The sequence below is a fragment of the Pituophis catenifer genome, unplaced genomic scaffold, assembly GCF_029215685.1.
Source record: "Pituophis catenifer annectens isolate HBS135680 unplaced genomic scaffold, rPitCat1.0.hap2 SCAF_3, whole genome shotgun sequence".
Taxonomy (NCBI): domain Eukaryota; kingdom Metazoa; phylum Chordata; class Lepidosauria; order Squamata; family Colubridae; genus Pituophis; species Pituophis catenifer.
The window spans coordinates 146203333-146220888 of NW_027256883.1; the positions used below are offsets into that span (position 1 = coordinate 146203333).

A 17556-nucleotide genomic window follows, 5' to 3' on the forward strand; every position below is an offset into this window, starting at 1 on the left:
TTGGGGAAATTTTGTTTCATTTAAAAAACAAAAGCAAGAACAAAAGAAAAAGCCTGGAACAATAGCAGATGTTGTATAATCTTAGCACGACACTATATATTTACCAGATGCTCTATTATAGCACTTTCAGAAACCAAATAGGATTTTTATCCAATTTTTATTCTAATAACATACAGCAAAAAACATTTTTATTATGGGAAATGGAGCAATGTAAACAAGGAAATATTTTTAGTAGATTAAATGCATTGACCAAAGATTAATAAGATTCTTAGGAACAAATACCGTAGTATTTCATTTGATGTAAGTTTTCTATTATTTATTGGTGCCTCTTAGATTTCTTGCTATGTCTTTTGTGCTCTGGACTGTTCCATATTATTCTCTTGATTAATCATGCAACATGGCAACATTTCTGGTACTACTCTAAAATTAATTAATATTTCCTTTATTGTAATACACTACAATAGTTATAAAATATGCCATATATTTGCAGGTCAAAAGTGAACAATAAATACTCCTAGATAAGAGGGTGAAAAGATGAACCGTTCTAATATAACCCAAAACGTCTACTCCAAGATTAAAAGTATGATGAGCAATCTCAATAGCACTACTCCAATTTTCTATAAAGTTAGTTACTTATTTCTTGGATCTCAGACTGTATTTGAAATTAAAGTGGGCAGGGGCCTTGAGTTTGCATGCTTGCTCATTTATTTTATTTACAAGTAATGATAATGACAGAGGCTGAACTGGGAAAGTCACTAATAGTCACTAATAATTATAACCGTGAACAATCCCCTTTAATTAAACAAATATAAATTCTTTCCTATTCAACTGTTAACTAAGTGAATGGAACAACAAGCTCCAGTTTTCTTCACAGCCCAGATTCAATCTCATAAAGCCTTCAAAATGCACCTTGTCTCAACTCTTCGGAATTGCTTAAACAAAAAACAGAGAAGACACTAACATGTACATAGCTATTATAACACTTTGCTTCTTCAAAATAATCCTATAGAAATAGTCAATCCCAGCTTGCCTTCCAATCTTTAAGACTCTGCATACCAGATTAAATCTGAAAATCAAAACTACATACCAGGTTTACATTCTTTTATCTACAAGAGCTTCTCTACATATTGCAGATTTCAAATAATTAAATTCTTGCTTACCAAAGGCACATGAACGTAAAACATAAACCAAGTTTTTAAATTAATAAATCTAACTCACTTTATTTTCTCCACTGCACCCACTGTTGTTATCATTATCTTCACCCTCACCCTCCTCCTCCTCCTCCTCCTCCTCTTCTTCCTCTTCTGGTAGTGGTACAGAACCATCATAACCATAAAGGCTAAGAAGCTCATGAATTGGCATATCACCTTCCTAAAAAGAATTAAAACAGGACATGAGAATTTAACCAATTATAAACCATTATGGGATGACTAATCAACAATGGCAACAATTGCTCCTTGCTGAGCATATGCTGAACTTTATGTGTCTATAGTGACAGACTTCAAGTGTATATGTGCTTGTTAATAGCAGAAGGCAGGGTGAGATACTGATGCAGTCTGATAGGATAGCCACACAACAATCAGGGATAGTAAAAGCAGGATGGAGCAATTTCTACTCTGTGTGAACAGGAAACAGTAAAACACACACAGGCACAAGTGCGCGCGCACATACACACACTACTCAATTTGATAATAGTAACAAGGAAGAAAAAGCTACAAGCGATTTGTTTATGTTATATTGATTTTGAACAAATTAATGCTAGGCATGGCAACAGATGTCGAATTATCACAAATGAAAATGTCTTTTGAATGGAGTAACAAATGTGTTCATATAAATTTACATCTACAGTTATAAGTGTTTTGCAGAAAGCTAGGTTTATCTCTTTTTTTACACATTAATTACATGGCTGATTAGTGCCATATAATTAGTGCCAAAATTGTTCTATAGTGTCAGAAATGTACTATAAGAATGTATTCATTCTAATAGGTAATTTTTCATCCTGAAAAATATTTATGTAGGCCAGCAATTGTTAATGAGTTGTACACATAATACATGTGTACATAAATATACTATGTATATAGATTATATATAAATATTTGCATGGGTATTATATACAACACACATATGCACACATACACGACTGTAGAGATAAAAAAATAAAATATTAAAGAAAGAGCAACTGGAATAAAGCAAATAAATCAAACAAAAAGAAAAGTCAGTTTGGTGTAACAATTAAGGCATCAGGCAAGAAACCAGGAGATTGTGAGTTCTAGTCCCGCCTTAGGCATGAAAACCGGCTGGGTGACTTTGGGCCAGTCATTGTCTCTCAACCCAACCCAACCCACTTCCCAGAATTGCTGTTGGAAGGGATAATATGTATATTCACAATCTTGAGTTAGCTATAAAGTAATAAAAATTGAATAAATGAAATAAAGAGAATTCAAAACATAACTGCATTTTCCAAGCCTCGTGAATTCCAAGTCTCTGAAATTCTAACTCAAAGATATTGATATGGCTCAAAGATTTTTAAAAACACCTTTTAGATTATGATTTCACCAACTAGTAATCTGTTATCTGTATTCTGTAAAATAATATGCAAGCTAAATATAGAAGAGCCTGTAGTACAGTGGACTGAAGCACTGTTATTAACATCTGCTGCTTGCAATTACTGCAAGTTCGAATCTCACCAGGCTCAAGGTTGACTCAGCCTTCCATCCTTTCAAAGGTAGGTGAAATGAGGACCCAGATTGTGGGGGCAATAAGATGACTTTGTATAAATATACAAAAGTATGAAGGCTATTGCTTAACGCATTGTAAGCCACCCTGAGTCTCCAGAGAAGGGCGGCATATAAATTAAAGATATATATGTGTGTGTGTGTCATCCAATCATACAAAAATTTGATGTAACTGGCCGTAATATATCTCCCTGAGCAATTTTCAATATTGATCAAACAATCCATAGAACTGAATACGTGCAATATTTTTAATATGTACTAGCACTTTATCTGTACTAGGCTTTCACTGGAAGTCAATATTCTGACCTTCACTGATATTTTATAAGCAACTAACATCTGACTGGAGTGGAGACTCAATGTTCCATTAAGAAGTTGCACCAGTTTGATGGGACACACATTTTCATGTGACACTTGTTACATAAATGATTAGGAACGCTGACATGGAATTTGCAATGTTCTCATAATTTCACAATCACTCCTATTCTCCAGGCATGTTCATTCACTATTTCTTTGATTTCAAGAAGACAAAGTAATTATCTCAGAAATCATTGACCTGAAAACAACCTAAATATTTTTCATTTCAGTGTAATGTAACTAAAATATTGTATATTTTCAAAAATGTGCATGTACCAAGAATTCATAGCCATCAATGTAATTTTAATCCCATATCTGCTGATATAATTAGTCAATAATAAAACTACTTTCATCCTTACATAAAGAACAAGTCTAAAATAAGCTGTACTGTTTTCAGAGAGAACCTTTTTCCATGTAGATTGACTTTTTAAAAAACTTAGCCAGCAGATAGAATGTACATTAGTAACAGTAATGTAAGCACTGTCAATTTCTTTTTGATGTCATATTCCACTTACTAAAGAACATTTGTGCTTGCTTAAACAGAGAAATTTTTAAATGCAGCTTGATTTTTATAATCCACAATAGGTAAATAATTGTTTACTTGCTTTTTCATCCTAACAGTCCCAGGAACTGCTTAGGATATAATTTAATCATAAGCATGCCAGTGTTTACTGTTTTTATGATTGCCTTTTTTTTTCTTTTTACTTTCAGATTTATTTTATAAAGTAATCTGAAGATTTTGCATTTTGGTCTAAAAGTTTATCTTCCTAAAATTGAAATTTTTGTTTCCAACTGTGGTTCTAGAAAATAAATACACCTAAAACACCTTTATCAATAGTTTAGGTGGAAATACTTTATACTAAATAAAGCCTGTATAAACTTTATGCAGTATTCGAAAGAGATGACTAAAGTTTCCATAATGTTTAATATCTATGAAAAACTGTAAGAGTTAGGAGTATGGAAAACATGCTACAATGGCTGTATAATATTTTATATGTCCTACTGGGATATAAAATTTTTGTTTCCATTATTTTTCAAACACCGTTTTAAGTGTGCCATTTAAAATAACTGCAGGGATATTTCAGATATATAATACTTACATGATTCTATTTTTACTTGGATAATATTCATCTCAGGAACATTAACATAATAGTGCACAAGGACAGTCATGATACAACCCATTACTAAATATAAACAGATTATACCATAAGTGGGGCAATGTGCAAAAAATGTAATATATAGGGTAAGAATTCTGAAGTCACTATTTCACTGAAATTTTGAAAAATGTCTATGTGCTTTCAGGCATTAGTGAGAAGAATACATATAATAGTTGCAGTTTTTTAAAAAAATATTTACCCTTGTAAGATCTTCTATTTCAGAACTGAAATTTGTTTCACCTTCCATCATTTCTTCCTCTTCTAGTGTTCGTTCATCATCAAAATCATGTACCAGCATGTCTGCTGTTGGGTCAAATTCATGGTCATCTGATGTTGCAGACCCACCTAGAATTTAATTAATAAACACAAAATTGATCATCTCATAGATTTAAGTATTAGTATTACTACATGACAGCAAAAATCAAGAATAGTTTAACAATTAAGGCAAGATAATATAGTACTTGAGGAAATCATAGAACAATGATAGTAATTCTGCAGGATCCAATCTGGGTCGGTCACTGGGATCAGAGCTTTTGTCTTCCAAGCTTTCGGACTTGTGCTAGAGCCCATCTTCAGGGAACTTCATTCTAGAAAAAAGTTCCCTGAAGATGAGTTCCAGCACAAGTCTAAAGGTTCAGAAGACAAACCTCTGGTCCCGGTGACTGATCCAGATTGGATCCTGCAACATTATCCTGGGACATATATATTTGTCTTCATTCATATAGTAATTCTACTCAGGCTTTTCTCCGCTATAGTACCATGCACTCCACCTTGATCTAGCAGGAAACTATATGGACAACTGGACATGAAATTTGCTTTCTCCCTTGTCAATCACTATCTTGTCTTTATTGCTTCTATTCACTGCAAGTTGATTCACTGCAAGGATTTAACCTCCCTTCAAGATAACAGGTTGTGAAACTAATGGATTTTACACATTGTGAGGCTGTTCCTGGACAGTGCCAGAACAACATAGCTAAAGATCACTTATGTCTCACTTCGGCTAAGGATGAGATGAAGGAAATATCATGGGGATATTCACAGAAGAAATGCTGCAAGTGTAGTTTTGTGGTGGACAATCTCAGAAACACGTTTTAGATGAGGATAATATTTTAATTTTACCCACATATACATGGATTCAAAATTCTGGTGTAAATCCTAAGGACTTTTATTTTCTATAGAAAAATAATATATAGGAGAGACAAAACTAATTAATGGGCAAAACTAATTATAAACATTCTAGTGCCCATGCTCATAAAATGTTACTTTCTCTTAGAACAATGTAAATTTCCAGATTGGGAGGATAATAAAGACATTGTGTACAAACAGATTTCAAATCTTTATAATCTTGGGAGGTTATTTATAATATTTAGTTATGCTTTGTACTAGCCAAAGTTCTAGCTGCAGTTGAAAAGTCCTTTATGTAAGAAGAAATACTTTCATTTTTATTTACAGCATAAGAATAATTCCAATTTTCACTGTTCCACTAAAAACTATCTATCTATCTATCTATCTATCTATCTATCTATCTATCTATCTATCTATCTATCTATCTGAATGAAATTATTTGAAAAGTTCCCCTCAATCTGAAGTGAAGATAAACAATGACCTGCAACATAAAGAGGCAACATTCTATTTATATTATAAAATATAATTTAATAAATTATAATTAATAAAACATAAATTAAAACATAGGAGTTTTAAAGTCAAAGTTGTTACACAGGAAGCCCTGCTTAATCATTAATGGTTTTTAATTACTTGAATTACAACAGTTAGATATTCCAAGTTAGGGATGTACAAACTGATCCATGCAAAGAACAAAGAATTTGGACAATCTATGGAGAGAAATATATGAGCATCTTACAGTTTGCTCTATCTGGAATCTGGGACAATCTGCTTCAAATGCTTTAGATGGAAATATGTATACATATATGTTTGTGTCTGCCATTCCTTATATGTTTGTCTGATTGAATGCCCTATTTTGTTTTGCTATTGGAATGTTTATCATCTTGATCTTTTGAATTCTCCGGTCAGAATGAGTATTATAGGAGGAATATGTAGTCCTATAAAGAACATGTAGCACATTGTGGATCTATCTGCTATTGGAGAAGACAACCTAGATAGCAAGATATATTGAGAGATCACTATAATCCACACTCATTCAGTGCAGAATTGTTGCTTCTGCTGGTGATAATACTGGTAAAGTACCTGGCTGACTGCCTCCTCAGCTGTAGTCCTATTTTAATTTTTTAAAGTTTCAATTTAATTCAGTATAGTGTGATGATTTGTTAGCTCAAAAGAGATTCTCATATCCATTGCCTTATTTTTTTTAAAATAGCTCCCTTTTTAGTCTAAAACATTTATCCACCCCTCCAAACGCCCACCCCACCCCCCAAATGGCCAGCTTGTTTATGGGGAAGGAATATCTTTGACTGCTTGGGTAAATGATTTTTTATTTTCATGTTTTATTTATTTTATTCATATAACATATAAAAAATTCAATCCCCATCAAACAGTGTGTTGTCTGGGTTTTTAGGCAATCATAATCAAAATGTTTCCAATAATAATATTAGTACTATAATAACAATAATATTTAATTTATCTATTTTAACAAATATCTGTTTTAGCATTTATCCTTTTTATAGCCCCACATTTCTAACTTCTGTTTCTATTGTCTAACCATTGGTAAAATAGGTCCTATATAAAAAATAGGTCCCATATCTTTGAATTTAATAACAATTTATTTTCTTTATCAGTTTTTCATCCATTCGAGTTAATATCTGGTCCAGTTCTGTTAATTCTTTATTAAAACCATACATTTTAGCATTTTTCTCATATAGAGATTGTATCTGCATTTGTGGCCACCATGACAGTCCATCCCTTGACTACTAAGTTCCTGCTTGGTTTTTAATTCCCTTTTTTCATTCAAAATATCTATATATCTTACAATTTTTCCATATTAATAACATTAGGATGAATCAATGCTTTCATTGTGGAAAACCAGACTGGTATTTTCAAGTAATGTTGTTATTTTATTTTTATTTTTTTATTATTATTTATTTAAATTTATATACCGCCCTTCTCCCAAGGACTCAGGGCGGTGAACAGCCAAAGGTAAACACACCGAATACAAAAATTTAAGAACAGTTTAAAAAACATATTAAACAATTTTGGCCCAACAATTAAAATACGCCTTTTAAAATTCAAATTCAAATTAAGCAATTGGAGAAGTTAGTTGTTCTTTAATTTTAACCTATACTGATAGCAATGCATTTCTAATATGTCTTTGAAAGTAGCTATGTATTTTATTCTTCCCATACCATAAAAAAGCGTGCCAACCTAATTGAAAATTTTGTCCTTCTAAAGTTAATAGTTTTTTGTACCTCAAGTTAATCCATTCTTTCACCCAGGTAAGTACCGAGGACTGATGATACAATTCCCAATCTGGCAACCCAAAGCCCCCTCTTTTTTGGAGTCTTGCAACATTTTCAAACCTATTCTTGCTTTTTTCCCTAATCAAATATATCTTAATACTATTTTATTTAGTTCTTCAAAATATTTTCCCCCAATTTTATTGGAATTGTTTGGAATAAATAAAGTAATCTTGGAAAAATGTTCATTTTTATAGTAGCTATTCTTCCTCTTAATGACAATTGCAGATCTTTCCATTTCTCCAAATCTAGTTTAATTTGTTGCATCAGTTTCATATAATTATCCTCTTTGATCGTTGCACATTTTGCTGTTAGTTGTATTCCTAAGTACTTCACTTTTTTGACTATCTGTATATCAATTCTTTCCATCAACATTTTTTTTGTGTATCTATGAGGTTTTGAATTAATTTTTTTGTCTTATCTTTGTTTTCAATCCTGCAACTTTCCCGTATTCTTCTATCTTTCTAATTAACTTTGGTCCAGTTTCTAGTGGTCTTCTAGTATAAAGACCAAGTATCTGCAAATACCTGTAGCTTGTATTTCTCTTTTTTATTTGCATTCCTTTTATTTTTTCATCTTTTCTAATATTTCTGGCTAACACTTCCAAAGTCAGTATAAATAGCAAAGGGGATAGTGGACATCCCTGTCTACTGCCTTTTTTTATATCAAAGTTCTCTGTCAAATCCCCATTTACGATCACGTTAGCTGATTGTTTGTGGTATATTGCCTTAATCATATTAATAAATCTCTCCCGAAAGTCCACGTATTTTAATTGTAATAACATAAATTGCCAATTAACATTGTCAAAAGCTTTCTGTGCATCTAAGAAAATTAACGTCATTTGTTTTCCAGGATGTGTTTCATAATACTCCAATGTGTTTAAAATCATTCTCATATTAACAAAGCCCCCCTCATTTGTGACCTAATTCAGGAGGGGAAAGCGGACCTGGCAGGTATTACAGAGACCTGATTGGGCAATGAAGGGGGGGTCCCCCTCATAGAAATGTGCCCACCAGGTTTCCGCGCATTCCATCAGCCAAGGACTCGGGGCAGGGGTGGAGGTGTGACAGTCATTATAAAAGAAGGTCTTGACCCTAGGGAAGTCACTGTTCCTCAGACAACCGGATGTGAGTCCCTTCTCGTGAAGTGGAATTATGGATTACAGATGGGCCTGTTGATTACATACCTGGCTCCCTGCCACGTATCAGCAGCCCTGCCTGAGCTCCTCAACGTAATAGCCGAGTTGGCAGTTGAGACTCCTAAACTACTGGTTATGGGAGATTTCAACCTGCCATCCATTGGTGAAACGTCTGAAGGGGCTCGGGAGTTTATGGCTTCCATGACGGCCATGGACCTGACCCAATTAGTTCATGGCCCTACTCACACGGGGGGACACACTCTGGATTTGATCTTTATCTCTGACCAGTGGCTGAATGGTCTAGATATAGGGGATATAGTCATCGAACCCTTGTCATGGTCAGACCATTCTCTCCTTAAATTTGACCTTCTGACCACTACAACCCACCGCAGGGAGGCGGAATCAATTAAATGGTTCTGCCCCAGGCGCCTGATGGATCCTGATAGGTTCCGGATGGAGCTTGGGCCATTTCCTGAGACCTTGGCTCATGACTCAGCTGAAGACCTAGTGGCATCCTGGGATAGGATGGCCGCTAGTGCTTTAGACCGGGTCGTGCCTTTGCGGCCTCTGACCCGGCGTCGAACCTACCCACCTCTTTGGTTCTCTAATGAGCTGAGGGGGATGAAATGCCGGAAAAGACGCCTAGAGAGCAGTTGGAGGACCAGCCGTTCTGAATCCGACCAAACACTAGTGAGATCTTATATTAAGACCTACTTAGTGGCGATAAAAGCGGCAAAATATAACTATTTTTCCGCTCTTATTGCATCAGCAGATAATCGCCCAGCTGCCTTGTTTAGGGTTACCCGCTTTCTACTCCAGCTGAGAGCCCGGGAAGACCCTCTGCAAGGACGAGCTGAGGATTTTGCACAATAGCTGCACAATAAAATCGCTCAGATTCGGGAAGGCTTAGACTCTAACTGGGTTAATTCGGATGAAATGACGAGGGCAGATCTTGAGGACATTATCTGGGATGAGTTTGATACTGTGACTCCTGAGGACATGGACAGGTTACTGGGGAAGCTGAATGCGACCACATGTTTATTGGACCTGTGCCCTTCCTGGCTAGTGCTGGCTACCCGGGAGGTTACACGTAGCTGGTTCCAGAGAATTATTAACGCATCTTTGAGCGAGGGATTCTTACCTCCCGCCTTGAAAGAGGCGGTGGTGAGACCCCTCCTTAAGAAGCCCTCTCTGCATCCGGCTGTTTTAGCAAACTACCGTCCAGTCTCCAATCTTCGCTTTTTAGCGAAGGTTGTCGAAAGTGTGGTGGCACAACAGCTCCCACAGTACCTGGATGAAGCTGTCTATCTAGACTCGTTCCAGTCCAGCTTCAGGCCTGGATACAGCACAGAAACAGCATTGGTCGCGTTGGTTAATGATCTCTGGAGGGCTCGGGATAGGGGATGTTCCTCTATCCTGGTCCTATTAGATCTCTCAGCGGCTTTTGATACCATTGATCATGGTATCATGCTGCACCGGTTGGAGGGGCTGGGAGTGGGAGGCACTGTATTACGGTGGTTCTCGTCCTACCTCTCTGACAGGTTGCAGTCAGTGTTGACAGGTGGACAGAGATCGACCTCGAGGCCCCTTACTTGCGGGGTGCCACAGGGGTCGGTCCTCTCGCCTCTCCTGTTCAACATTTATGTGAAGCCGTTGGGGGAGATCATCCATGGTTTTGGGGTGCGATGTCATCTGTACACTGATGACACTCAGCTGTACATCTCCACCACAAACCACCCCAATGATGCCCTTGAAGTGATGTCCCGGTCCCTTGAGGCCGTACGGGTCTGGATGGGGAGAAACAGGCTTCGACTCAACCCTTCCAAGACTGAGTGGCTGTGGCTGCCGGCGTCCCGGTACAGCCAGTTAGTCCCATCACTAACTATTGGGGACGAGTCATTGACCCCCGCAGAGAAAGCTCGCAATTTAGGCATCCTCCTGGATGCACGACTGTCTTTAGAAGATCATATAACAGCCGTGGCCAGAGGAGCTTTCTATCAGGTTCGCCTGATTCACCAATTGCGTCACTTTCTAGACCGGGACTCATTACGCACAGTCACTCAAGCCCTCGTCATTTCCCGACTTGACTACTGCAATGCTCTCTACATGGGGCTCCCCTTGAAGTGCATCTGGAAGCTCCAACTGGTCCAGAATGCGGCCGCACGAGTAATTATGGGAGCAACATGGTGCTCACATGTAACACCTCTTCTACGCGAGCTGCACTGGCTTCCGGTGGCCTTCCGAGTGCGCTTCAAGGTGTTGGTTCTTACCTTTAAAGTGCTCCATGGCTTAGTACCTGAGTACTTACGAGACCACCTGCTGCAACCGGTAACCTCCCACCAACCAATACGCTCTCACAGAGTAGGCTTACTCATAGTACCATCATTAAAACAATGTTGTCTAGTAGTGCCAAGGGAGAGAGCCTTCTCTGTGGGGGCATCTACTCTTTGGAACAAAATACCCCCTGGAATACGAATAATCCCAGATCTTCACACTTTCCGATGTGCCCTGAAGACCTTTCTGTTTCAACAAGCAGGGCTAGCATAAACATCTAAATTCTATGCCAAGGTCTTAGCAGATACACCAAGTTGACTCAATTTATTATTTACTGTTTATTAAAAAAAAAAAATTACATGTATATGAAATCTTAATCTGTTCACCGCCCTGAGTCCTTCGGGAGAAGGGCGCTATAGAAATTCAATAAATAAATAAATAAATAAATAAATAAATAAATAAATAAATAAATAAATAAATAAATAAATAAATAAATAAATATTTTTAACCTGCCCCTTTGGCAAAAATCCATTCTGATCTACATGTATAAATTCATTCAAAACCCTTTTAAATCTCTCTACTATTATCAAAGCATATATTTTATAATCTGCATTCAATAAAGGTATTGATTGGCCTATAATTCTTTATCTGTGTTAAATCTGAATCATCTTTCGGTATAAGAGTAATATTTGCTTCCAACCATGAATTTGGTACTTTTGCTTCTAGCAGAACTTCATTATAAACTTCCAATATAACTGGGACTAATATATCTTGTAATTGTTTATAAAATTCTGCTGGTAGCTCATCGGGCCCTGGCATTTCATTATTCTTTTATCTCTTAATCGCTTCGTCCATTCAACATGGCTTTAACTGTTTCAGGTACTTTAGGAAGTTCAGATTGTTCCAAATATTGTTGTATTCTATTTTCAGGAATTTTCTTCTGATCATATAATTTTCCATAATGCTCTTGTATTATTTTTTTTATCCTCATACTGATAATAAGGGGTCCCTTTCTCATCTATTAGTCGATGTATCAATTCCCCCCCCCTCTTTTTTCAGTTTATATGCCAACCATTTCCTGGTTTATTCACATTTTCAAAAAAGTTTTGTTTTACACTTTTGATTTTTTGTGTCAGTTCATCTTTTTCCAATAGATTCATTTTGTGCTTTATTAGGTCTATTTGATTTTTCAATTTCTTTTTTTGCAGTTCTTTCTGCAGTTCTGATTCTAATCTTTTATGTTCTTCTTCTAATGTTTTCTTATTTTGTTGTTTCTTGTTTTTCTTCCCCATGTAAGTTATGACTAATTCCTGAGTATACGCTTTAGCAGTATTTGCAAGGAAGTATCTTCTTTCCAGGTCTCTTTTTAAAAAACTCCAGTTCTTTCCCCATACTTTGTATTAATTCCTTATCATGCAGTTCAAAGTCCATCTCAATTTTCTTTTTTGTCCTTTCCATACAACTTTTACAGGATTATGATCTGCCCAGACATTGGGTTCTATTTCTATCTCTTGTACATATTTTCAATTCTGATGACATCCATACTATATATATTCTAGACCAATATTTATGTCTATTGGAATAGAATGTGTACTGATTTTTCTTGTGGTGTGTTTCTCTCCATACATCTAGGGTTCCTGATTCTTCCATCATTTTTAAAAAGATTTTAGGGAGTGGTTTTCTAGCTTTTTTACCTGTTTTACTACTCTTATAATCAAGTTCTGTATCTACAATTGCATTGAAATCTCCTACCTCACAGATATTTGCATATTCCAATTCTATAATTTTCTTATGTAGTTTTCCATAGAACTTTGTTTATTATTATTTATTTATTATTATTAGGTGCATATATCGCTATTTATGATTCATCTATTTATGATTCATTGTTACCTCCACCATCAATATTTTCCCATCTTCATCTGCAAAAATTTGTCTAGCCTTTATTGTTTCTTTAATATATAGAACCACCCCCTTTTCTTTTGCTGCGCTAACAAAGAATAAGAGTTTCCCAATTCTGGGAGACTCTAATAATTTACTATATTGTTTTTTGATGTGAACCTCTTGAAGACAAATCAAATCTATTTTTTTCTAATTTATTAAAAATCCTTTTTCTTTTCGTAGGTGAGTTCAATCCACTTATACTGTGTTTCCCCAAAAATAAGACCCTGTTTTATATTTTTTTGAACCCTGAAATAAGTGCTTGGCCTTATTGCGATGCGCTCAAAAGCCCGATTGGGCTTATTATCAGGGGATGTCTTATTTGGGGGGAAATAGGGTAGTAGTTTTGTTTCTTCTTCCATTGTTTACTTATAGATAGGTTTTGTTGATCTATTGTATCTAATCTATATCTTTTTTCCATCCAAGTCATCAATATTCCCTCAGGTATCAGCCATCTAAAGTTTACTTCATGCTTTATTAGTTGTCTTTTCAAGAATTGATACTGTTTCCTTGTATCTCTTACTCTTCTGGGTATTTGTTTCAAGACTGCTATTTCTCTCCCTTTATATTTCAATGGGGCATCTCTTCCTCTTTGAAGTATTTCCGCTCTTATTGTCTTTGAAAATCTCACATGCACCTCTCTGGGGAGTTTGTGTGTATTCTAAATATATCATATATCCCAGAGAGGACTTCCTGCTTGCTCTCCTCCAACACATCCGCCAACAATTCTGCCATTTTTGTCTCAATATTCTGAAATCTCAGGAAATATTCTGTTCTGTCCATCTCCAGCATAATTATGGATTGCTCCAGTTCATTATCCACTTTAGTTAATCTGTAATCCATCTCTTCTACTTTATCTGTTTGTTCTATCTTCTATTCTATTTTCTGAATTCGTTGTTCATTTTAAGTGATTATTTGCTGGATGTTATCTATTTTATCCTCCATCTTTTGTATCCTATCTGCCAGGTCATCATGGTTCTTAGCCATGGCTTCTTGTAATAGTTGAAACATCATTTTCATTTCCATCTGAAAGGTGTTCAATCGTTCATTCTGCAGCATACTATCTATAGAGCATTGGCACGCTGGGCTTGATGTGCTGCTGCTGCTGGTGGTGGTGATGCAGATGCATTTTTTTCTCCCTATTTTACTTAAATTTGTATTGCTTGTCATTTTAAATAATAAATAAAATATTTTAAATAATAAAATATTTTAAGTAATGATTATTTAACAGAGACAATAAATCAATAATCAAACAATCAATAATAAATCAAACAATACTCCATAATACCCAATTTAAAAAATACACCTGAAAAAGTCCAACAATTTCCTTTCTTATTCCCAGTTCTTATTTTCAGACCTTAGGTCAACTTTAACCATTTTAGCTGTTATATTTCACAAAGCCAAAATATCCATAGTCCAAAGTTCTCTTCCAAAAGGTTGTTTTCTTCTTGATATATTGTAATCCACAAAAGCCCGCCAAACTCCAAAATTGTGTCAAACAGATTATAAATCACCAAATAGGAGAGCTAAAAGAAGGAAGTCTTCACTTTCTTTATAAACAACTTCTGCTATTTTCCAGTTTCAGTTGCTCAGTTTATAAAATCCATATCCATTCAGAGAGCTACAATGTTTAAAACTCACAGTTTTCACTCTTTCTTTGCAGTTCCCTCTATAAACATTTCCCAGGTATAGACAGTTTATCTGAATCTTGTAACAATGTTCTTTCAATAAACCACCAAGGTCAATTGTTTAGCTCACTTTCTTCTTTTACTTTCACTCTAAGAGTTTTTCCTGCCAGTAGGTGTCACTGTTGCTCTATTTCTCTTCTACTCCTCTCCTTGGAGCCCCTAAAAGAAAAAGATTTGGTTTATGTTAAACAAAGTTAAACATAAACCAAATCTTTTTCTTTTAGGGGTTCCAGGTTCCAAATTTAGTATTCCAAAAAGTTAGTACTGTGTTTCTCCAAAAAGACGACCCACCTTGAAAAGAAGCCCTATTATGTTTTTGAGTGCATGCGATCAAATTAAGCCCCACCCACAAAATTAACCCTAATTAAGATCCTGCCCACCCCGGGGTGCAGGGGGTGGGGTGAGGCACACAGATAAAAATAATAAGCTAGGGTGAGGATGGTGGGGTGGAGCTACCCTACGTACCAGGCCTCACACACCCCAACACCTGCCTCGCCTTCTTCTGCAGCCACTTGCCGCCACTCACATGCATCGCCCTGGCCTCCATCTCACCTTCAGATGCCTGCTGTAGCTCTATTATCAATCAATCCGGAGCTCTATTATCGGCTGCAGAGGGCTTTCCAGAAGGCATCTGCAGCTGATAACAGAGCTCCGGATCAATCTGGAGCTCTGTTAGCGGCTGCAGATGCCTTCCGGCAGGCATCTGAAGGCAAAACAGAGGCTGGGGCGATGTGTGCGAGTGGCAGCAAGCGGCCAAAGAATAAGTGGGCCAGCAGTGGGCTCCTGCTGGGTGGGGCTGTCGGCGTCACCGCCACAAGGTGAGTCAATAAGAACCCTCCAAAAAGAAGGCCTAGCCGTTTTTTCGGGGGTCAAAAGAAAATAAGACCCGGACTTCTTTTTGGAGAAACATGGTAGTTCAATAAAATCAATTAATATTATCATTAAGATAGTCAGTCCAATTTTCCTCTTTTAAAATTTATTTCACTCAAATAGTTCACTTTCTTGTCTGGATCTATTTCAGCTTTTGTGCATATTCACCGCTATTTTCAGGGGGTGGAAAGTAAACAAATCCACCCACCCTTTTTTTTACAGTTCCACTGTCACTCAAGCCAATTTTTAAACGGGCAAATTTCTCAACAGAAGTTGGAAAATTCTCACCCAGTTCAGCCACACTGTTCCTTCTCAATCTTCATTCTTCTCTGATCGGGCTGTCACAGCCTCAGTCAGGCACACAATGGCCATCTTTTGCTTCCTGCCACTTTGAGAGCTTTTGTCTGGATGAAACAAGGAATCTGCGGCCTCCTTGTGATCTACGGAGTGCCCTCTCTTCTTCACCACCCCTCCAGGGTGGCTTAGGCCCCAAGAGACCCTCTAACTGCTAGCAGGAGGAATTTGGCGAACTTCCATAGAGCCCTATGGAAAGTACACTGTATTGCCGCGACATCAGCTCTGCTTCCCTCTGATTGCTTGGGTGAATGATGAACAACCCGACTCATTTCTCCCAGCAACTACAAAATGATATCAGAGTCAGATTTCATGTGTCTATTTCCTGACATTCAGTGGTCCCCATATATGGTTAGATCACAAAATCCTGCTGTTCAGTCTGGAAATTCTAAGTTTACTCTGAATTCTGTATTAATAGATTTTTTCTAAACTGGGAAAATCTATGGAGATTTTCAATCATCTAGGTCATGATTGTCCCAAAGGTGTTTTTTTCAAAAGGCAACTGAACTTTCTTAGATATTTTTTCCTTTGAAAACCTTTCGCTTCTCATCCAAGAAGCTTCTTCAGTTCTTCAGGAACTAAAAAACAAAACAAACAAAAAATCCAGTTGCCTTTTGGGAAAAAAAGCACCTTTGGGACTAAACTGGGAAAGAATTATAAAAAAACAAACCCCTTCATTTAAACATTAACCAACCTATAATGGATTAATTAACAGAATAATAGAGTTGGGAGGTACCTTGGAGGTTTTCTAGTTAAACCCTTCTCACAAACAGGAGACCCTATACCATTCTGGAATTAATGGTGGTCCAATCTCTTCTTTAAAACCTCCAGTGATGGAGTACCCACAACTTCTGAAGGCAAGCTGTTCTGGTTAATTATTCTCACGGTCAAGAAATTTCTCCTTAGTTCTAGGTTGGTTATCTCCTTCATTAGTTTCCATCCACTGCTACTTGTCCTGCCTTCTGATGCTTTGAAAAATAGATTGACGCTCTCTTCTTTGTAGCAGCCCCTCAAATATTGGAACACTGCTATCATGTCACCCCTAGTCCTTCTTTTCACTAGACAAGACATATCCAAATCCTGCAACCATTCTTCATGTTTTAGCCTCCAGACCCCTAATAATCCTTGTTGTTCTTCTCTGCATTCTTCCCAGAGTCTCAACATCTTTTTAATATTGTAGTTGACCAAAACTGGATACAACAGTCCAAGTGTGGTCTTAAAGAACTGACTAGGTAGAACATACTTCAATCTGCATTCACTCTGTATATATGATTAAACCAGCTTAAAATATTACTGTTCTACTGATTAGTCATCTCCACATCATTTCATTCCTGACCCCATCCCTTTTTTATTCTGCATAATGTTTAAATAACCATTCTTACTGTACTAACTTGCTTTTAGGTTTTTCCTCAGTTTTAATTTCCATATTGTCCAAAATATGTTCTTATAGACAAACAGTTAAACAACTTCTTTTAACACTCATTCCTCTCAACAAACACAGTACGACACTTTTTCATCAGTATTTGCACATACTAACATTTCTCTATTTTTTTCATTGTTAAGTATTTATATAAATTCAACTACAATAGTGAGCAAAATATTGTGAGTCCTCTAAAAGTA

General features: G+C 36.5%; 1 protein-coding gene across 2 annotated transcripts in view; it reads right to left on the reverse strand.

The window, feature by feature from the left end:
* The window catches only part of MIER1 (MIER1 transcriptional regulator), an 86805-nt gene that overhangs the window by 34348 nt on the left and 34901 nt on the right, over positions 1–17556 (reverse strand). For both annotated transcript variants that reach the window (XM_070941278.1, XM_070941277.1), the window contains exons 3-4: positions 4446–4591; positions 1219–1371 (exon numbers count right to left, since the gene is read on the reverse strand). In XM_070941278.1, the coding sequence (XP_070797379.1) occupies positions 1219–1371; positions 4446–4591 (299 nt within the window). The remainder of the gene's footprint in view (positions 1–1218; positions 1372–4445; positions 4592–17556) is intronic.